The sequence below is a fragment of the Thermobia domestica genome, chromosome 2 (genome assembly GCF_964235325.1).
Source record: "Thermobia domestica chromosome 2, izTheDome1.hap1.1, whole genome shotgun sequence".
NCBI lineage: Eukaryota > Metazoa > Arthropoda > Insecta > Zygentoma > Lepismatidae > Thermobia > Thermobia domestica.
Genome location: NC_137455.1, coordinates 168,993,448 through 169,017,739, shown reverse-complemented (window position 1 = coordinate 169,017,739; position 24,292 = coordinate 168,993,448). Strand labels below are relative to the sequence as shown.

General features: G+C 35.9%; 1 protein-coding gene across 1 annotated transcript in view; it reads right to left on the bottom strand.

Annotated features, from left to right (window-relative positions):
• LOC145679251 (lachesin-like) overlaps positions 1-24,292 on the bottom strand; it is a 987,796-nt gene that overhangs the window by 238,149 nt on the left and 725,355 nt on the right. Inside the window, exon 8 of the mRNA XM_081749839.1 lies at positions 16,450-16,578. Within this exon, the coding sequence (XP_081605965.1) occupies positions 16,450-16,578 (129 nt within the window). The remainder of the gene's footprint in view (positions 1-16,449; positions 16,579-24,292) is intronic.

The window sequence follows — 24,292 nt, the reverse complement described above, 5'->3', positions numbered from 1 at the left end:
CGACACAATAACACTTTCATCAAAGAGTTTTGATCTGTGAACCGTTGTTTCCTATCGTGGGCCGTTAATTGATTTCACAGTTAGACGCCTGGTCTTTCGAAAACGAAGAGGAATCTGCCCCATATTTAGGAACGTTTTGATGAGGTGAGGTGATTTTAGTTTAGCGTCCCTTTCAGCAGCGAGGCTATATGAGACGTAGACCTACTGATTAACGTGGAATCCAAACCACATGATCTCCCGCCGGGAATCGAACCCGGGTCTCCCATAACGTTTTGATGTCAGCAACCATATACTAACGTGTGGACGTCTAGTGCTCTTTGAAAACGTAACAATTTGAAGCAGGTTTGCAAGACTGACCACCCAATAACCTTAAATATTGATCAGTTTCATTTTCTATGTTAGTGTAAATGTATATGCGCTGGCATAATTCCACTTGATTGTATTATTCTTGCAATATTGAACATTTCCATCCACTTTCCCATAGTGAGGCATTGAAGAGACTCGACATTTGAACACCCTGTATTTTGGAAGTGAAACGGCATCGGACCCACGTTTATACGAACATTTTTACTTATTTGGATGTCAGCAATCACCTCGTCAATTTTGGACATGCATTAATGTTACACCTTGTGTATGCACTTATAATAATACTACAAAGATGTGTGCAAAACTAGTCATGTATTTTTCTTTTTCCCTTCTACATATAATTATGTAGTACCTCTGTATAAGTGCTTCATTCCTTGCAGATCTTTGGACATGTACGAAACAGGACGTGTTCGAAACAATTTTCCCCCGCAAGAAATAAAAGGAAAATAATTTTTCCCATGGAAAAGATCCCATTTTATTGGTTCGAGGTTCTATAAAGAACTATATTATTGTATATTTAAACATTGCTTAATACTAAAATACTAAAATACAAAAGCAATTACGGTAAATGAAATAATTGAAAAAAAACTCACATTACTTTGCTGAGCAGAGTCGAGTGCCTACTAGGATTATGCTGAGGAGGGAGGATAAGAAGATGTTATTGTTTGCGTGGAGAGTTCTGCTTTAATAAAATTTCATAAATCTGAAATTCTTGTGTTTTCTCCTTTTATTTAACGTTTTTCCTCCTTACTTGGACCCGGTTGTGACTAACTAGATTTGACTTTAAATAAAAATTTGTCCAAAGAATATCTCTTTTGCCTTCTCTTCAGAATGTTTCGGATTGTGAAATTCACTAGTCGCTCCAGATACTGGTATTGCGGATAGACTACGGTAGTGCATGGTATCACAAATCACTTTGACCTATACAAAGTGGTGCACGTGAATTATATTTCAAAGATCGTATACCAAGCAACTATTTTTCTGATCTGAATTGACCTAGTACAGTAATTCACGAGTTTTAATGATGTGAGTTCCGGGTTCAATCAAGAACTCCTAACTCAGAATGTGAGATGAGTTGGCACTTGACGTAATTAGCATCTATGGTATGAAAGAAAGCGCCACTGCCGAAGCTTCATTTATGTGTATTGGTGCAAGTTGCAAGTCACAAATTCGGTAGTACGCAGAGGCGGAGGAATCGTCCGGGCTGCCTAAGCTATAGACCGGGCATTATTTATAGAAGTATCAATTAAAAAATTAACGACGTTAAAATGATAACAAAAATCAAGTAATGAATAACTACTCTCAGTTTTTCCGCGGAATCAAGTATTGACAACGATGTAATAATAAAATGACGTTCTAGTTCCAAAGACTGTGTGTGCTGCACTTTGTTTCTCATCCATCATTACTATCTCGCAATAGTTTTCTTTTTCCTTCTTTCTTCCGCTTTCAACTACCACGCAAACATTGTAGAGATAACATTCTGTCAAATAAACTAGAGTAAAATAACAGGAACATGGTTAGTAGTATTTCGTTTTCGCTTTGTCGCCCTGCACCTCAACCAAACCCGAACTCAGTGTTCATCGAGTGAATGACAACGAACAGATACATAAATAAACAAGAAGAAATGAAACTTGAATTTTCGACATTCTAGAATCAAGTATAGTCGAACGTAGTTCATGCTTAGCCCACAAGCTTCTACTCTTCTCTCCTTCATTTTGTTTAAGCTGATTAGATAACCTTGGAGAACATTAAAAATTATATATTCCCTTTGCTGGTGAAATACCTTCTTATTATTTCTAAGGTCACTCATGGTGCGTATCCCACGCTTGAACAAGTACGGGGGAAAAGGGATGAACAAAGGCAATAACAAGTACGTATGTAATAATATATATTTTCACATTTTCTTTGACAGAACTTTGTTCCAAACAACTGCAGAAAAGTAAAATCAGTGCTGAAGCTGAAGTGATGAATACGAGCAGAAGTAACGAAGCATTCCTTTCAGTCGAAACTTAACGACTTCGTTGAAGTTTATGATAAAGTTTTGGAGAATGCAGAAAATTTAGCTTTGAGTGCTACGGCAGAGAAGAATCCCTATAAAAATTTGACACGACAAAATATGTTACTGGTCACGTTCAGAACCGAAAGAATATTACCGTGAAGCCTACAACTTGAAATTGAAAACCATGATCAGCAGATTTTAGGGCTATATTTTCTTTGTGCTGTAGGATATTGACTGGTTGCTGATCAGTAATATTAATGAAAAATCTATTCACATACGTATCTCCAGTTTAAATCGAAACGTATTCAACGGACATACATTTTGATAACATAAAAGCACAAGATGCGTTTCTCGTTTCACCGAAGCAAAAGTTATTCATTAAACATAATTGAAGGTGTTCAAGACCTCGTTGTTTTATTGAAATCTGAACCAAAAGAGATAACTCATTATTTGTTTTCGGAAGTTAATTAACTAACAATGCTTTACCTTACTATTCCTATGACATCAGTGACACCAGAAAGATTATTTTCGGCTCTATGAAGAATGATACCTTATCTTCGGAGTACCGTGACCCAACTTAGACTCCACTACTAGATAATTCTTCATTCATGAAGGTTTTCTCGAGGAAGTTAAGAAATAACCCAGTACAAATGCAGAGGAGCTCATGTTAGTAAAGAAGAAACAGTATTATGGGAATTTCATTGCAGACAACAAAGTACGACAACTGCTGAATAATTTTCATCTTGAATATATTATGATAAAGGTCAATTCTTATTTGATAATGACACTTTTGAAAAATAAGATTCTCTTTCGTGTGACTCACTAAAGTCTAAAAGTTAAATCTCACACAGTGTGTATTGAAGAGATGGAGGGATTACAACGCATGATAGACTTTGCTTCCCAGCCGAAGAACAAAACCTCTTTTTGTAAAATTCAGCCCGGGCAAAGGTTTTTATCTTCCGCCGCTACTGGTAGTACATGATGATATGTTGCTCGCCTTCTAGGAAGAAAATTGTTGTGAAGTCGATCTTGAAAGCTGTCCCGATGAGTTGACGGGATGCTGTATTTCTTATATATATAAAAAGTAGAACCTGGATTACAGGAAAAGTAGAGCCTGGATTAGGTGCTGGATGGAATCAATGAGAAGTCTCCACTTGGTGGGGTCCTGAAAAATTCATCCAACCCAGAGGTGACCAGATGAAACGCTGATGCCCAAACAGGATTTATACAAAGTAGAAATTATTCCAAAGCTGATGTATATAGAGGTACCAGGGTGTTATATAGTAGTTATTACAGGACACTTCCTTCCAATCTCCATTAAGATAAATACAAAAGCAAATACAGTAGAAGAGTCTTATACCAGAAATATAATCTGGCGCTGTATTGGGTGGTAAAATAAGGGTAAAAACATACAGAAGATACCTTGCGATCGAGGTTGAGGTTTAAGTCGCGGTCACTATCTCAATGTCTAGGTGTAGATGGATGAAGGGCGCACATAGCAAAGAGGTCACATCCTTGCTATAAGTTCTCAGTTTGGGGAGAAACATTACTGTGATGTGTGTGAAATTATTCCGTTAGTGCATAAAAATCACTGCAAAAACACATTTTGAAATTGAAAAGACCAAACAGCATATAAATGGGGATGGACGCGAAAAGAGGCATGAGAAATGCCAAGGTTTCGTCTCGTGTTTCCCAAAAATATTCGAGTATCATCTCTTGTGCATCTCTGTCAATAAATCAAAGACTTGTACCTTTTTTCAACTTTCTGTGGAGAAATGCCCTTTTTGAGCACTCAGGCGAGAAATCATTTCCTAGTAAAATAAAAAACAGACGTCTTCTGGTTTCGAGGTGGAAGGGATATTACCTTCACTAAATGAAGTTTCGTGACTGCATTTCCGTTATTTGACGTTACCTTCCTATGGATATGTGACTGTCTTCACAGGTTTTTTTTTTTTTTTACCTTATCACAGTAATGAATTTAGAAGAAATTCTTTTTTATTAATCTCGGAATTAGTGGGGAGTGAAGTTTTAAGCATAGATATGACTAACACTAGCTTCTTTTTTCTTTAGAAATTCCGGAATTTAGGAACTTCAGTCCGAAAGCTCCTGCCATTGCCTTATATAATAATAAGCTACAGTACAATTCTCAAATAAATATGAATAACGTATCTGATATTCTCATTTGAGTTGCTATTATCTTCCATTCTCTATTTAAAACGTGCTTATTATGGTGTTGTTTGTGTCTCTTATTCCATTTTGCTGGAACATTAATCATTAGTTCTACTAATATGTCTTTCATAATCAAATATAAAGTACAGCAAAATCTCTTCACCATAACATACAAATAATCCTATGCAGACGAAATTCTACAAATTTTATTGAAACATATGAACTTTTTATGAAAATAAATGGAAATTTTATTACGTTCAGCGCTTCAATGAGAATCAATGAAAACACAAGTCACAGCAATGCTTCCGCTGAACATCGATGTAAAAACAAACTCGGTTGTTTATCATCATCACCACTAATTCACCCCGCGGTCGACTCCTAGGTCGCGATGTAGCGTACACATCTCCGGTATGCGCTTACTCATTTGAATTGATTTGTTTGTGCCATTATCGAGGTAGCAACCGCGACTTAAACCTCTCGATCGCGAGGTATCTTCGGTATATCTTTATCCTAAGATAATTAGTCAGGCAACAATATATCTTCAGTGCAGTAAACTTGTTGGCACTGCCAGAGTAAATAGTAACCCTTTCCTTCTCAACAATCATAACAGTAGCAGCAACAGTAAACACTGTAATTGTTTTCAACGTCATTTGATATTCATTAGTAGGACAAGCCTATGTTTAAAAACATTCCATAGCTATGCTTTTAAGAGCCCGAAAAGTAATTCATGGCCAAAAACTAGTTCACTTTCTCTCTCTCTCTCTCTCTTCGTTCTGAGTGAAAATTTAATTCACCAGCCCTATAGGCTACGACTTATCTATTTTGTAATGAAAAAATCTCCACAATTTGTCTAATACACACTTTGGATTGATTTTAAATCCATTGAGGTTCATAAATTTCCATTCTAGCGCCTTTTCCCTACACCCAATGCGCTAATAATTCTATCTTGGGGCCATTTATTAGTACATTAACATCTTTCTGACATATTATATTGCACCTTGCAACACTGCAGAAATGCAGACTGTGGCCCACTACATAAATTTTAGAAAGAAAAAATATTTTTTTAAACTTTTTTTTTCAAAAGGGGTTGGGCGTTCCCGTTGTGCGAGGTGGTTATTGAGGATCGATTCAGATATTGCGGTGCTTTCCGCTGACACTGGGGGCTTTGGAGGGGAGGGGAACAGTTATAGCCTCCAGGCAGCAGCTGGGTACTGTCTTCCTATTCCGGATCGGCATGTGAATGTTCGCATTAAGCCACAGCAAGGACAAGAGGTGACCGACACAAGAAGCAAACTAAGAATCTAACCAATGTATGGATTGTATTACGCTGCCACCTGGTGTACAACGAATCCGTATACTACTGTGGCCACCTGGTTTTTCGAAATTGATACTCTCCACTACAGGTGAACGTATGCCACGTTAGAAAAATAAAGAAAAATGGAGTTTAGTTAAAGGAGAAAAATGTAATTTTGTTTAAAATAGCGTCTATATATAGAAAAAAGAAGAAAAATCCCATAAGGATATTGACGTATTTAAAATAATACACTCAACTCATTGAAATTATAGTCCACAAAGGACCCTATAGCTTTCAGTTTGGAGAAATGAGATCAAAACATCTACTCTCATCCGCGTTATTCCTGCTTGTCTAGTTTTGTAGATACATCTCAATTCGAAGAGTTCTCCAATTACATAATCATGGTTGTTCAATATTGGAATCGACTTCGGAACTATGTGCACTAAAAGCTTATAACGTAACCATTAAACTACATCATAAACAATATTAATTTACATTTTAATAATATACATGGAATAGTAGAAAAATGTGCACTGGGGCTTTGGAGTAATTAGTGATTAAGTGTTGTTAATATTGTCATTTAATAAGTACCATACTTCTTCTTCTTTTCTGGGCCTTTGGAGTAATTAGTGATTAAGTGTTGTTAATATTGTCATTTAATAAGTACCATACTTCTTTCCACTAACGTTTTCTTTCTTTCTGTTACAAATGGTAAAATGGTGATGGCATAGAGGCCTAAGGAAGCAACACCTACAAGAAGATACGTCCCCGACTATAATAATTGATGATTGTGTGTTGCAATTCTGGACCGCAACGAAGGTGCGATACGAATGGCCATGTGCACTGGCGTCGTTAGCTTGTAAATAATGGGGGGGAAGGACGCTACATTTCACATGCGTTGAGGTTTTGTTAAACTTCTTACTGCTTTGATTTGATTTGATATAACAAATTTATTCATTTATAGTCTCATATATAAAACAAAACTGTCGTTTATAAACATACAGATACACAAAAGCTAACCCCATGGCGAGGGTTAGGAGGTATATTGCCCCTTCCCCAAAGTACGAAAAAATCATTCAAAATATTAGATTATAATATGAAAAAGTCGATATTCTAAGATGACAACTTGTTCTGAAAAATCATTCTTTTGTAGGTTTGCCCTGCAAGTAAGTACAATCTCCAAGGCATATCACAATTCTATAAATTTGGTTGTTTCTACTTGAAAAGAAAAACATTCATATAGAAATAATATACATCTACGTAGGAAAGGATCAATCAATTCGCGGAAAGACCAAACTGCAGTGATCTAAGTTATCAATCAAATTTTTCAGTGGCCAGTTTCATTTTTTATTTGACATTACCCAAAACAAAAATTGCAACAACTAGTTTTTTTTTGCCAACCTTATCTAAAAGATCTTGATGAATAGAACAACTGCCACATGATTTCTGGTTTGTAGCAGAACAGATTTTTTTTTCAAGCGGCGAAAATTACTGAAACTTTTTTCTTCTTTGCTTCAATTCTATAATGCGAATAGTAGTCGAAAAAACATATCCACATTTGGAATTAAACTTCTTTCTTCAAGACTCGTTTCACGAAAATCAACTACTGCGTCCTTAACAACGGTAATGGTTTTATAATTCAATCTCAATCTTAACTCTAAATTTATAGTTGATGTGTTAGGTTCCGGATATAACTTCAAATCATCAGTTCTTTCCGTTTCCCATATTAGAGTTTGCTTAATTCCTAGATAATCGAATATGTTCTTTAATTCCAAAAGAACTCAGTCAAACATCTTTTAGTGTTTTATTCTGTAGTAGTCTCATATTGTCAGCCCAATCATAGCATTGCTGTCGTAGGTTTTACATAGGCAGTTGCGGTCGTAATAAAACATCTTCAATAATGTTGGATATAACTTCACCAGTTGTTGCCGTAACTCTGTAACACGGTACAAAGCTATAATTTTATTTATCCATCTAATAGAAATGACCTCTTCTTCATTCCTTGTTATATCTCTAGCGCACCACAAAGTAATGAAAACTTGTGGGATTGATAGACTTGATTTCGGCAATATAAGCAGCAAAATGGCCGGCCTTACCAGTAATATACCGGGCATTTAGCAACTTTAGAGATGACACAGAAAATTATTGAGTGGAACATGTCCCACATGTTGCCGCTCTAAGGATACCTGTGGGCACGTAAGTCCAGAAATTCATAGACGATTCTTACATGAATATGATTTCCAAGTCATGTTAGTACAAATGATAAGGCAGTGCAGACAGTTTGCAGATAAGCATGAAAGTTTCACCAACAAAGATCACATAGGACGGCCATCGGTACCCAGTAGCGCAGAGAACTTACTCAAACGAACACGAGGTTGACTGCTTACGAAATTACTGAAAGCTACGACCACATTCGTTTACTCATGATGTTCTGCAATGAGAAAAAGTATCGGCTCGTCAGATACCTCACCCATATCTTCTGATGGTAAGTCAGCGTAGACGACCTTCCCCCTACAGGAATCTGCTGCGTTACAAGCGGAAGAAAATTAATTTTACGGAAAATGAGAGTTTTGTCCAGTACTACACACCAGACATGAATTCAGCATCCATAGAGTGGAAACATCCCAGTTCAGCAGGCCGCAAAAAGTTCGAAGTAGAATCATCGTCTTAAGGTATGTAGATGAGATGTGTTGTGCTGAAGTTCCTTGAAGAAGGACTATCAATGCACGGCAGTATTGTAAAACTTTAACGTGTTTGAATGCTGAAATCAAACGAAAACAACCTTCTTGACGATAACAACACACCATATATTGCTCCACATCTTAACAGTTTATTTCATCTCATGTTATTATTCCATTACTTTCTTATCATTTTAAATTTATTTGTTCATTTCAGATTTCAGCTAGTTCCGTCAACAATATTAGAATTTTCTATAGAAAACAGGGGTGATATAGTTGAATAAAGCATTAAAAGGGTTAACATGTTTTAGTATAACATAGAGTATAAAAATTGAATCTAAAACATTTAGTTTCATATATTACAAGAAGAAGTATTCGAATTTGATTCTATATTGATTTTACGTTTTTCACTTTACTAGATATTTCAAGCGTATTATCAGGAGCCGCATTGCCTCAGCGGTAGAGCGTTCACCTCTGGTGAGTGAGGCCCCTGATTCGATCCCAGCTCATGCCAACTGAGGTTTGTGGTGGGCAATCACTGTGTGCGTGGGTTTTCTCGGGGTACTCCTGTTTCCTCTCACTTTCTTCATTCCACTATTTCATTCGGTTCGTATTATTACTGTCTTCTTTAGCCTAGCCGGAGTATCTGTGAGAAATAAAACTTAAATATTGTATTTCATTTCATTTCAAGTGTATTATCAATTAATCGGCTTACTGCCTAGATTTCCAAATAAAAGAAGATAAAAACTTCTCAGATTTAAGGTAATAATACAGCGGTTAACTTATATTGGATACAAACACTGGCAACACGTCTTTCATTAATTATCTAATTATTGATTTTTTTCTTTAATTTCGAACACTTTCACTAAATTTTATGCTCCGAATATCACAACTGCATCTACATTTCTCCACTGAATTACAGCAACTTTCTGCATGATCGCTTCTGGTCTTTTTCTGTTAATACTATTATGCTACTAATAATAATAACAAAAACGACATCAGAAGAAGCAATAAAAAATCTTTTTCATACAAGCAGCTATGTTCCCATGGGAAATTGCATGATTGTATGACTTAAATGAGAATTGACTTGCTCAAAACGCTTGCTTTTGCCTGCCTCCCATCACCTACAACGTCGAAATGTATGTAACAAAATTGTAATTCATATCATGTTACAAATTCATGTCCTGTAACAGTGTTTCATTCTATTGCTACCATAATTCATACAAGTAAAGAACGTTTAAAAAATAAATAATTACTGTAGACATTTATAACTGAAATAATAAATTATTTTACATAATTCTCAATTACACATAATTAATTTTAAAGATTTCAAGTAGTCTTTAAAAAGTTGCTGAGTACCACTACTACTTGCTAAACTACGGATCCATTTCTTATAGAAACTCAGAACTGGAAAGGGGTGTTTTAGCTCCATTGCAACAGAAACAAAAGCTCTAGTTTATAATATAATTTATGTCCGTTGATGAAATTGAAATATTTGTAAACAATTAAAATGAATACAATGATACACATATTTTTAAAGTTAAATTTTTATTACGTCAAATAATGATGTTAAAACTAACGTTATTTGTAAACGTAGCGCTACATCTGTGTGAAAGTTAAGTAAAAGTTTCCCATTTAAGTGTTCGTAATTAATAGCACAACCCTTCAAATCTGAGAATTGTTTACACATCCATTTAATAACGGTACATACCTACTACGCAATCACGACAATATTTGTGTAAAGTTTGTGTAACCTGGTTAAATTATTTCTATTTTTAGTTTTAATTTTTGTAACAAATGATTAACAGAAAACAAAGTCTCACATGGCAAAATGCAAGAAGAGAAGCAATTTCAATCATAATAAAGCTTGTCGTATGGTGACTAATAATGTACAGGGTCCTTCAAGAAAAGTACACACTTTAACTGAAGAAAACTCGACGTTCTATCTTACTACTAAGTTTAGGTAGGTCTATATATTACAAATGTATTGCAAATTACGTAAAAGCACAATAAATGTTTCTTGCACCTGTACAATTACTGAAGATGTTCAAAGTTAATGCACTTAGCGTTTAGATATAAATCACAATGGTGACCACTTGCTTAGCCGCGTCAATATTGCTTTGGGGGAATTGCTGCAGCTGTCACTGTAATTTCTTCACGAAGGTTCTCCCGGTTTAACCGGTTTTGTGCGATACACAACATCCTTCGGTATCCCAAAGTTAAAAGTTCACAGCCGTCAACTTGAAATATTACTTTAAAATGGACTTCTGTTCCTCAAATGTCAAATGTGAATGGGCTACTTTGTTTAACTATCATGTGTCATATGTTACATACAACAGTCACGAGAGTACCAAGATTTGTCGAGGAAATAAAACACTACAAATTGTAATGATAATTCAATCCAATTTCGAAAAAAAAAAAAACATCGCAGATTCCACGTATTAAATTCTGTATATATTTTTGACAAACTCTCTATATAAGTAAAGCACATTTACATGAGTCAGTTGCTAATATTGACTTACAATATCAGGCTGCTTTACGTCTTTTATTCTCTCTGATTTCCAACAAACTAAGATGGAATACTATACAGTACAGGTATATTGAGGGCCGAACTTGCGAGGCCTAATTGGAAACAATTTTGATTGATCCAAGCTACGCAGTCATGCGTATGTCTATTATAGAGCTTTTATCCCTGTAGAACAATGGAAAACAATGGAAATTCGCTCTTAAGAAACGTCTGCGACTGAATTATCAACATTTGGGCTAAACTGCTTAACCTAGATACATGAAATTTGAACACTACAGAATTTCAGTGATGTAAGAATCACTGAGGAAGGTATTTGGGAAATTCGACAACAAAGGGGAACATTGAGGTTGCAATTAATATTATAATAAGATGTCCATATCTCGGAATCTCTAAACTGATTGAACATATTAAACACGCAGCATTAAATATCATATAGTACACATCTGTAATGTTTATGTGTTATAGTGTATATTGTGATATATATGTGTGTAGCGTGTCTGTACACATAATGCTTGGAAAGAAAGAACAAGAACGGTGTAGAGGTCGGAGGTGGTACGAAGTAATAAATCGATATCATTAACCAGGAAGACCACTGTGCCTTCTTAGAGATGCAAAAGTTGTTTTGATGATTCATTTTAAAATAATTAGAAAAGTGTTTCAGTGTTTTTGACTTGGAGGGAAAGAAAAATGGGTGTAAAGGAAAACAGCATGAGCTACAATTGTAATCCTTGAATGTTCATATCTTGAAATCTCTTACGTTTAGAGACATCAAATTTGGCATTTACACTTTTCACTTAAGATTATTGAAAACGAGTTTCAGCGCTTCTGAAACTTGATCTAGAAGGAAAGAAAATGGAATGGGGTGTGTCATTAAGATTCTTATTCCAAGTGTTCGAATTTAATGCTAGACTTCAAGTTTAGACGAATTCCATATGAAAGAAGCAGAAGACCGAACATAAAATATGTTAACTTGCAGTAACACGTGAGGTCAGATGGGTGAATATATGTGAAATTGACCGTAAAATTACAGAAGACATAAAATTTGTACATTTGTTATACACCCTGAAATCAATTGTATCTTAATTTGAAATCATAAATATTATAAATATAATAATAATAATAATAATAATAATAATAATAATAATAATAATAATAATAATAATAAACTTGCTTAATCAAAATAGGCACAGTTTGTAACCACACACCTTTGCCACCGCTCAGCCAAATATTGGATTTCGTCTGGGATGGAAATGGGGGGAGCGAGGGGATGGAATCCTCTTAGTAAAAGTTCAAGGCAAAAGAAAAGAAAGAATGGCTGTTAATAACTGGAATCTACTAAGTATCCATCACTTTAAGCCCTTAGTGTAATCACCGTCCCCTTAGTTCTGGAATTACATTTCCACCCCAGGATTTGTAGCGAAAGAAATCTGGAGTCTGAGATGCAAAGAAGTCCTCAACAGCATGTTACTCCGTCTAATCATCAGGGAAGGTCTTTCCTCCCAAGAAGTGATGGACATGTTGCCAGATGTAGTAAGCAGTGGAAGAGATATCGAGGAAATACGAAGGATAAGGAGGACTTTCATACTGCATCTCAGGTCTTGAACTGTCGGTTGCGCGATATATGGGCGAGTGCTTCTTGCAACATGGAGACACCTGTTGACCATTAACGGATTCTTGTAGATCAGTATGTAGCCCAAGCGGCAGATATCAAAGAGTATAGAAGGGCCTAAAGCTAACGTGATAATATGTGGGAAATCTTATTTCAACATTAGTTTCAAACGTCTTCTATATAAAATGTTTATACGCAGACTGACAGAAGCCAAGATAACAGAAATTGCAAAGTTAGAATGTGGTTACAATGACAAAGTGTTATTTGAACCAGTTCAGATGAGAATCAATGACTAGTAATGCCTATTGACAGTCAATATAAAGATCAGAAAGAAACCATGAGTTATGCAAACTCTCTGCTCGAAGTGGTGGTCACGTCCTACAAATGCAATTGCAACACGTTTGTAGTACCTTTTGTCGTTTACTACAGAGTCAAGACAGATGCCATGCAATCCAAGGTACATACGTCTCGTCCAAGTATCCAGCCTTGTAAAAAGTGATTTGAATTATGTTTCAGGAAGATCGTGCAGAAAATTGTTACGAAGTAAACGACTGAAGCCATAGAAACTTATCACGGTGTTAGATTTGTTCCTCTGATTCTGAAATCACTGCAACAATAATGTATATGACAAATAACTTGTAAAGTCGGAAAAAAAGGACATTCGAGGGCTGGACTCAACCAGTACAAGCACTAGAAACAAGACGTTTCACCAGTTTAATTGATTTAGGAGCAGCCTGATGGGTAAGACTCTCATCCGTGTTTGCTGATCAAGAATCAAGTAAGAGAAGAGTTTCGAACGATCAGCAGAAAGACTAGACCACAGACAGTCGTTATAGAAACTTACCAAGTCTGATTTGTTCCCTATTTATCAATAAAGAAGGACAAGAGCGAATGTGCAAATGCACATATGAACTGACATATATGTGTACATCGCGAATATTCTCTCGTTTCCTGCCCTAACTTTATGGGACCTGTCTCATTCTCTTTTCTGACTCACTAACCTGTTTTTCGGTCATAGGTTTAGAGTCCTCCTGCTACCCGATCCTTTTCTATTCTCCCGGTAGACTCTGCCTGTATTCTGTACTGATCCCTCTATCTGAGTACTCGTGTATATTCAATTTCCGGATTCCAGATTGTTGGGAAAGAACATTTACTTGTAAGACGAAGGAAACCATTTCTACACTCAGAGAACTACACACTTGCAAATGATAATTCGTTGAGTTGATTTTCAGTTTAACATCCCGTTGAGCAGCGAGGCTATATGAGACGTGGACCTACTGATTAACGTGGAATCGAATTACCTGAATTCCCTCCGGGAATCGAACACGGTTCTCCCACGCCAAAGGCACGTACGCTAACCGCTTAGCCATGGATGAGCTCACATGATGATTCGTGTTTGCCGGTGTCAACTCATATGGTATTTATAAATCCAACTTTTTACCTTACCGATTGCACGGAGCCGCAGAATGACAATGATATATAATTTTTGCCTAACTCGTCCTCAATGGCACAAACTCTTTTCTGAGAGTCCGTTCCACTGGTGTTCCTGAGGAGTTCATCCGAAAATGATGTTGGTCTAAGCCCATGAGGCCCATTTTGCAATGTTGTGTCACCGGAACGAAATGTGACAAAGCAATTGTGGATAGTACGTTTATTCATACCACTGGCTCAAATGCACTGTTAATGTTATTTGAGATTTGCTAGGTAAATGTCCTAATTTGAATTAGTAAAGAAAAATCACTCACAAGTGTGTGTTCTCCGTGCTCCACTTTCATACGAACCTTTCAACAACGCATTGGTCCCTGTATGCTGGTTACTCCAGCTTGTCTGCTGTGAGAGTTTGTGTTATTTAGACATGTGACCTTAGTCCTTTCTTGTGTTGTGTTGCTGAAGTGAGTTTTTCCCACCAGACGTCAAATTGAACATTTCATTCGCCCCTTCCTAACAGCAGCCGCGACAGGTTGAATTAAATGAATATTTATCTACTATTTTAGTACAAAATTTCGTAGTACTGATTAATCTGATCAGCTTAATGCACAACTCACTTAAGGAAACACGACTCGTAACTTAAAAGCTAGTTGAGTCCAGTGTCCTAAAAACATAACACCTTGCGTTATGTTGGTTTATTACAATTATCGCTACGGTTCTCTGTAAAATATAAAAATGTGAGGTTAAATCTGTCGCAATGTTTGTTATACGTACATCGTAGATGGAGAGTAGATTAAACTCGAGCTCCACGTTCAATTGGAAACAATCGGGTTAAGTCCAGTCCTATGTTTAGTGCACTATATTTCACCTTAATACACAAGCATCGAAAGTCATGCGAAGTTGAATGAACACTCAACCCGTCTGAAATATTTTCCTTCAGAATACATTAGATTCAACTACCAAAACAAGAATGTATCATATACTGTGGTTTATATTTTGACGAGCACTTATCTGATTGGTGGATATGAAAAAAGGCGAAACAAGAAGATAGAAAAAGATTTTATTTCTCTCAAGAGAGTTCAAATAACGGTTATCCCAGAAATAAATCATTATTGAACATGTTTGAATTTATTATATTTATTATTTCAGAAATAAATACTCTCTCTCTCTCTATATCTATATCTATATCTATATCTATATATATATATATATATATATATATATATATATATATATATATATATATATATATATATATTATACGTGGTGTGTTCAAAAAGAAACCGAAATTCCTAAATTGCTCACCGACCGGCAGAGGGAGCGTGCTGCGGCTTCTGAGTGCAGCACCTAGCAGCAGATTTAGACAACAAATTGTTATTTGCCGCATTTCACTGTGACCGACAGTTGGTAAGCTATAGCCGCAGAAGTGAGCACGTGCACAAGCTGTTCGTCAGATTAATGACACAATGACAATTAAAGAGCTTGAAAAATAAGGCGTGTGTGTGTGAAATTTTGCTACAAACTTGGGAAAACATTTACAGAGACATTTCAATTGCTTTTCAATTCATTGAGGGTCTTCTCGTCCAAAAAGGTACTCATGAGTGGGTCAAAGATCAAGGTGAAGTTGGTTGTGCTTTTTGATTGGAAAGGCATTGTGCATCATGAATTTGATTCACGTAGTCAGATGGTAAACAAACAGTTGTACCAGGACATTTTAGCGCGGTTGAGGGATGTTGTGCGCAGGAAGAGGTCTGAATTGGGGGAAAAAGAGATTTGGATGGTGCACCGTGACAATGTGCACCTATTCACACTACGCTCCTCATCCACAATTATCTTGCAAAACACCAGACTCACGTTGTGCCCCATCCGCCCTATTCTCCTGCCCCAACATACTTTTTTCTGTTTCTCAAACTTAAAATCACTTTGAAATGACGTCGTTTCCAAACCATAGAGGAGATTCAGGACAATACGACAAGAAACATGCGCACCATCCCTGAAAATGTGTTCCAGAAGGCTTTACAAAAACGACAGAAATGCTGAGAACGGTGTATTGACAGTAGAGGAGACAACTTTGAGGAGGACAGTACTTAAAATGTTATACAATGAGCAACAAAGAAGTTACAGCAGAAGTTCGGTTTCTTTTTGAAGACGCCTCGTATGAATATTAAAGCTGACACTCCTACTCAATTTCAAATTAAATTACTCCATAATACCATTGAAAGATTCGTCTTGTTATTCCCCATTTTAGTTGTGTTACAGTGTGTTCCATACGTTGAATATGGAAGTAATCTATCGCTGATATTGCTTCAAATAAATCATGGTTAGGGTTAGTAAGAAAAGAGCATATAATTGGTATCAAAGTAATAAAATGCTACTTACATTCTACGTCGACAATTATCCTCTTACTGACGGACGGTGGGACGCTGTTTGAGGCAATGCAAAGGTATGCACCCATATCTGTCCTACTAATTCGAGTTAAATTCAGTTGTTCCCCTTCGAATACGTTCACTGGAAAAAGAACAAGAAAACTTTGTAACTAAACTTGACAAATATAAGATAAGAACCTTATAGCACTATATATCAGCAACAAGGTTACTTTCTAACACTTTAAAATAAATGTTAGGCTGATTTTGTAAGAATCCTCTAAACTTGACAATTCAACACTGTTGTGAATGTAAAAACACCCATAACTAACTTCTAAGTGTTGTTAAGATTATTCTTCATGATCTGAACAACCTTGAATAGAATAATTCAAAATGATACTGTATTTATATTGTCTTAAAACATCTCACGAATTAGTCATATAATTGGAGAACGGCAGCGCCGAACTGCCAAAAACAGGTGTTATTCCTATTTTACATATAAAGTAAATATCTTACATTAATTCTTTCAACATTTTCATGTTCATAAATTAATAAAATTGCTCTTCGTATAGGTCTGCAGGAATAAGAGTTATTCCCTGACAGAACGAAAATAACACATAAATCATTTCATCATATACGAAGATTCACACATCTCTTAGAAACACAGAAAAGTACGACAGATTAGAATTCTGCACAATCACGTATGTGTATGCATCTATTGGTTGTACTAACATTTAATCGTCACAAATTGCCAGTGGCGTATTTACGATTTTGTTTCGGAGGGGGCTTTGCTAACATTCGGGAGGGGGCTTTGCCTGAAAATGTGACAATTCTGCAAGATATTTCATATACTTTCCTATAGTAAGTAAGATTTCGGGGGGGGGCTTAAGCCCGGAAGCCCTCCCCCTAAATACGCCACTGCAAATTACTGTACTATTTAATAATGTTGTTAGAAGGTTCTTCTTGCTCATTATATGGATGGATTTCTTAAGCACTTTACGAATCTCAAGAACGGATAATACTGGAGGATAGTACATTGAAAGCCAGTCTTCAAGTGCATTCCGAGCATGCAATACAAGGTTTAATTCTGATAAATTAGACGCGTTATTAGAAACAAGCTAAATAATACCAAAATGGACAAACAGTTCAGTCATGTTATGTCCATGGTTTCCAGTAATTCCTTCACCAGAGACAAGCTTTAGTGAAGCTGTTTAAATGTTTTTGAAGGATTAAAAGAAAATTCCTTAAATGGAAATTTCTAATAGAATTATTTTCAAAACGTCACAAACCATGCTATTGGAAAAGACTATGAATAGATTCCTTTCTGTAGCAAGCAGTACATTGCGTTATGAAAACTTTAAATGATTAGAATATGTTAACTTCATTTTTTTACAACTGTTATAATTAGTGGAAATCAGTAATCCTAAGTATGTCAGATGCGATATTTTTATTAGTTTGAAATAAATAAATAAATATAAACTTAAATGCGGAAAGATTTGCGAACAGATAAATAGTATTACTTGTAGCAAGAAGTTCTCTACTGTATTTAAAGTATTTAAATTAAATATTATGGTAAATCGATGTAGTACATTTCTCTTATTCGGGAAGTGTTTGAGAAAGCTCTATCTGAGATTAGTAATGCAATGGCAACCGGGATAGATAATATACCAATTGAATTCATTAAGAATGTAGGAGACAAAGGGAAGAAAGAATTGTTTCGACTCTGCAATAAGATTATGAAACACGATAAAATCTTTCAGGTTTACGTCCCACGATTATACCAGTAGACTAAAGAAAACGGTGATGTAAGAAATGAATGGAATGGTGAAATGAATAAAGTGGGAGGAAAGGGAAGCCCGAGAAAATCCGTACACACGATGTTTGTTTACCACAAACTTCATTTGATGCGAGCTGGGTTTAAATCAGTGACCCCAGGCATCGATGTGAAACATGAGAGCGGTGTGAAACAAAAGACTTCCTGAAAGCGATCACGCTACCGATGGTTAAGAAATTAAACCCAGAGAAACGAGAATTACAGAACTAATAGCCTCATATCGCATGAAGGAAATTTTTTTCCAATCGAAAGTTGTAAGGAAGCACAAGTGAAAAAGTTGAATAGGAACAGTTCAGGTTCAGGAGGAGTTAATAATCCGATTGCACCACAAGAGATGCAATCGGATTGTTAAGGGTGATCAAAGGAAAGTTTATAGAAAAAGGGTAAGAAGTGTATGTTGTATTTATTGAAATACAAAAGGATTTTGAACGAATGAATTGGAAATTGTTGCTGGGGGTTCTAAACAAGGTTGGGTTGGAATGGAAAGATCATAAATTCGTAAGAAGCATATATGTGAACAACAAATAAGTGTTAGAACACGGGAGAAAATGACAGAGAAGAGTGCAATTGAAATTGGAATTCGATAGTGTTGTTGTCTCTCGCCAACATTATATTTAATAGCTATCTAGATGAGATAGTGAAAAAGAGCCTACAAAATGAACATGACATTCCAGTAAGGGGTAGAATGATTAGATGTATACGGTTTGCAGACGATATGGCGATTGTAGTGGAATCTGGAATGAAAATCAATAAGATATTAGAAAACTTGAGGAAGGGCTGTGAAGAATATGGGATGAAAATAGATATTAAGAAGACAAAAGCTATGTGATTGGAACGAAGTAGTTTGTGCAAAATATAGAAACAAGAGGGAAGAAAATAGAACAGATGACTAGTTTTCGATACTTGGCTAGTATTATTAGTGATGATATGAAGTGTGAACATGAAGTGAAATCATGAATAGGAATGGCGAAAGAAGCCTTTAATAGAAAGAAAAGTCTATTTTCTGGAAGTTTTCTAGGTGGAGAAGAATGGAGAGAATTAGCTCGGTTAAACGGAAAACGAATGTGACGGTGTTAGAAATGATGGGGAGAAAAGAATAGTTTTAGATATTATTGAAAAGAGGAGGTGGTTTGGGACAGTGCCTAGGAAGGAGCTATATCTTGAGGGACATGCTAGTAGGTATGGTGGCAGGAAAGATAAAGAGGGCAAAGAAGGCTGATGGACGAGAGGCAAGTGATCTGCCAATAACGGCAGAATACCTTTGTTGATGATGATTATGTCAATTAGTGTGTAAGGGTACTGAGAATGTATAGTACAACTTACAGCCTTTTGCGGGGTAGATATAAAGGGGTAGTTACAAAGATTTTTAAGTTCAAAACTAATCGTAAAAGAAATTACTACATTATCCAAGGTAACATGCAAATTCAATGCAGAATGGTACTTCAAATTGGCATTTGATGCACCATGTACTCTTTTCGGTAACATAACGATATTGAGCACCAACATTTTTAAAAATTTATTTACTCTCACTGATTTCTATACTGATTCTTTTAAAAAATAAACAGAAACTTAAATAATTTCATTAAAGTGATTTCTACTTCAATTGTATTCCTTAAATTAAATTTGATTATTAAATATTAAAACGATATAATCATAAAGTATAATTTTCACGACGCAAGGAATATAACTAGATTTGAAAAATAAATCATTAGAACAACGTAAGTACACTAGCAATTCATTTCAAAGAAGACGAAAGAAAAATAATTCCTCATATAAATCAATGGTATAAAAAATAAAGGTGGAACAAATGTTCGATACTGTTAAGTTCTATTCAGTTTTAGATAAGACTAATCTACAACACTGTTAAGTTCTTCCCATTTTCATAAAGACTGATTTTCAACACTGTTGAGTTCTCATTTTCATGTAAGACTGATTTTAATAAAACAATAAGAAAATTCATTATTTTTTTAGTAGGAGGTACTAAAAGAATGACACAATTAAGTTGCTACGAACATTTAGTGCTACAAAGTTACAGAAAACAAAGTTATTTAGTTAATAATACAGTTATTTGGTAGAAAGGAAACATTCTTTTTCTGAAGATAAAACACATAAGAAAAAACTATATAATGTTCTGTATTTGTGATTCCTGTTTCAACTTGTCTTTTATACTTTCTTTTTTTAATGAAACGAAAGATTTTTGTAGTTCATGAAAGAAAGTCCCCCCTAAGGACATTTTGTCGCACGTGCTTCTTTTCAAAATAATCGATCATTTCACTCATGAAAATTTCATTGGACTTTTCCAAGCCACTTTCTTCTTTATGCCTTCAGAGAAATATACTATTTCTGTTGCTTTCCGATCTCTCTTTACTTCATTTTCATTCTCTGCTGATGTCCCATTTCTGTATTGACAATCCCTCAGGTTAAACGCTCGTACAACAAGAAACTAAGCAAATAATACCCCCTTTCGATTATAAGAATAATTTATGGGACAAATACAATACCGTCACTGATAGAACAGCTCAAGAACATGTTACAATAAAGAACGAATGTTAGTGTTTGGAAATGTATTTTGATATATCTAGAAAGATTATTACGTTTGTTTTTTTATATGGAATTTTTATATAATACCGCTTGAGGCTCAAATTCATTGTTAAGACTACGGCCAACAATTAAATAAGTGAATTTCGTTTCACAAGTGTGAAATTACAGTAGACTACCGAACTACGGAAATTCAATACAGAAACCCGGAACTAATGGATCTATAACTTCAGATTTCAATAAAAGGATAAGCTCAGATAAGGAGTTTCTCACTATATTTTGAAATTATTACTGTATCATTATCAATATCGAAACTGGAAGTTCTTATTACTTTTCTTTACTTCCGGTTTGAATATTAGAACAAACCCTGAGGTGAAAACTTATTCTTGGTACACTGAATCCGTATTTAAATACTAATTCTTGTTATTCTTTGTCATTTTGGTCAATGAAGATCAGAATTAAAACTGAAAGTGGTAGTAGATTTATATCACTTACGGTTGCAATAGCAATAAGCTCGGAGATGGAACTTACGCTTGTAGTACTGAATCCATATAAAAAAATCTGCTTCTTACTAGGTATTATCGTTATATATTTATGGTTATATCAAAATTGAAATCTGAAATCTAAGAATCTCTACTTCCTGTTTGAATAGGGGGGGGGATAAAGATCGACATTCTTGGAACGCTGAATTTTTTTTAAAAAGAAAATCTTGATTCTCGCTATGTCGTACCGTTTCTGTTACATGGAGATCAATACTGAATCAAGAAGTTCTAAGTGGATTTCTACCTCTTCCGGTTTGGATGAGGGCTAAGATTTTCGTTATCTCTTACCGGTTTTGCTTTGATACATGTCAACAAACGGACAGGCATAGCCATTCTACAAGATTTCTGATTTACACAGCATAACTCGGAAATAAATAAAGAAAAAAAGGACAACGGAATCCTATATCTTACTCAGGACTTTGTTCATGGAACTATTGTTCTTACCTTTGATCGGTTACCGACTTGAATACGCTATGCCCACCCTAGTGAAAAGATCAACTGATTTGTTCATTTTTTTTGTCAGTAAAGTTATCATAGGCCAACAAAATTGTATACAAATGAAACGAAATCTTTCACTTTAACGTACCATGATTATGCACTTTCAGCAAAGGGAGATGGATGATTATGTCAAGGGAATGTTGATAGAATGAAATGTGGGAGGAAACAGAAGTACTTCAAGAAAACCCACAGGCATGATGCTGTCCATGACAAACTTACTTGGTCGGGGATCGAACCAGGGACAACATGCACCAGAGATAAGGGCTCTACTAGCGAGTCACCTTGCCCCCCCTTCAAAATTGTATTGAGAATTTCTAAAGATCCGTTGATTTGAAAGCGTCATGGATTCCAATTGATGAATTCAATCAGTAGCAAATTTTAAAATTAGTAGATTTTAACAAGAAAAGAAAAAAAACTTAATATAAGACATATAATAATCAATAGATCTTATGAAGTCGAACAAAGGAATACACATGAATGTTAAAGCACATGTTTAACTTTTGAGGAAATTGAGAGAAAAACAATTTTTAACTCTTTGGTACAATTTGTATCAATACCATACGGGGTGTTTCATGGTACATTGCATTATAACTCTCCTATTTCAGCTTTTTCGTCCGGGTTTTTTTTTTCAAGTCCAGAGGCATTGCAGAAGACATTACGGATGGTTTCACACCTTCCTGTGTCAAGACATAGGAGGTGATGACGTCATAAGTCTAAAATTTATATTTTCGTGTAATACTTTTTGGGGGGGTTTATGTAAAGTATTTTTGGCGGGCTTATTTTTGCACGTAGAAGATTGAAATTTTGCACAAACATGCAGTCCACCGAGTAGTATTTACCAGATTTTTTCTTCAGATTTCTGCGTTAAAACAGGGGGGGGATCCAGAGGGTCAAAAAGATGAAAAAAGGGATATTTTTACCCAAAAATCCCGTTTTTATTCATTTTCCCGCCTTAGATACATGACGGAGACAAGTGAATGGTACCGCCTGAAAGGCAGTATATATATCAAAATGCCTAGCAGATTGTTGTCCGTCTCTTCCTAAGAGTAACAGATACATTTTACGCCCAAACTATTTGCAAGGTATAAAACGAGAAACATAGTTTACAACTTTGTTGACGTGGCAGAAGTGTGACGCAAGCACCTGACAGAGAGCAAACAATAGTTAATTACAAGAGAGTGACCGAGTAAGGAAAATCATAACATGTTCCGTGATTTACTAAATAAATGTAAAACGTATGCGCAGTATATTCCAAAAAAAGATGTACAAGAAAGCATGGACGACAGTTGAAAGGTATTTGAAGGTGCTGTGGCCAACATTGAATTGGTTAAATTGAACAGAACAATAATGTGTTCTGGACTCTGTGCCATTAAAGTAAAGGTTTGAAGGAGAGGTAAGTGTCAGTACAACTTGAAGATTACGACATTCGCAAGGATTAACTAATTGAGACGCCTAGTATCTAAATCCGCCACATCTATTTCGCTTAGTTTCGAATAAACTCGCAAAACGTGCAGTGAAGCTCAATATACAGGCATACAAAGTCCCATATTTAAACTAGTATTTTAATATGAAATACGAGAGTGGATCAAATATAAACGGGATTTTATTTCTTATTTAAATTCATTTATTAAATACCACAAGACATTTACAATTTATTTTTCCACATAGTTTCCTCCTTTGGAAATGCATTTGTCCCAGTGTATGGGCAGGTTTATGATGCCCTCATCGCAAAAAGAACAGGGTTGTGACACCAGCCAGTTGCCACACTCTCGTCACCTTCAAATCATTTCCCTCCTACAGCTTCTTTAAGCGGTCCGAACAAATGGAAATCGCAGAGCGATAACTCCGGGCTGTAAGGAGGACGTTCAAGTGTAGTCCAGTGCATTTCCTGTAGCTTCGAGACAGTTCGAGCTGCAGTATGTGGTCGCTCGTTGTCGTGCAGGAGGAGGATCTGTCGGGTCGCCTCGCCTTGTTCAATAGCTCGCAGTAGTATTCAACATTTATTGTGCGTCGCTCATAAGTCAATCAGCAAGATGCCTCGCCGAACGAAAAAAAAAAAACGGTTGAAAGAACTTTGCCAGCTGACAGTCGAATCTTGGCCTTCGCTGGTGTTGCCTCCCTTTTCCTCCGCCACTACTTACTGGCTTGTTTGGATTCAGGAGTGTAGTGGTGAACCCATGTTTCGCCGCAGGTGACGATACGACTCAAAAATGGATCACCTTCTTCCGCAAACCTTGCTTTAAGCCTCTGACAGATCTCCAAACGTCTCAACTTCAGATTTTCGGTCACAAAATGAGGGACCCATCTGGAACACACTGTACAGAACTGTAGGTAATTTTTGATGATTACTTGAGAATTCCTATAGCTGATTCCAACTTGTTTTGCAATTTCTGATACTGTTACTCGTCGAGCGTCGTCAATAATGCCTTTAACCGCACGAATGTTTT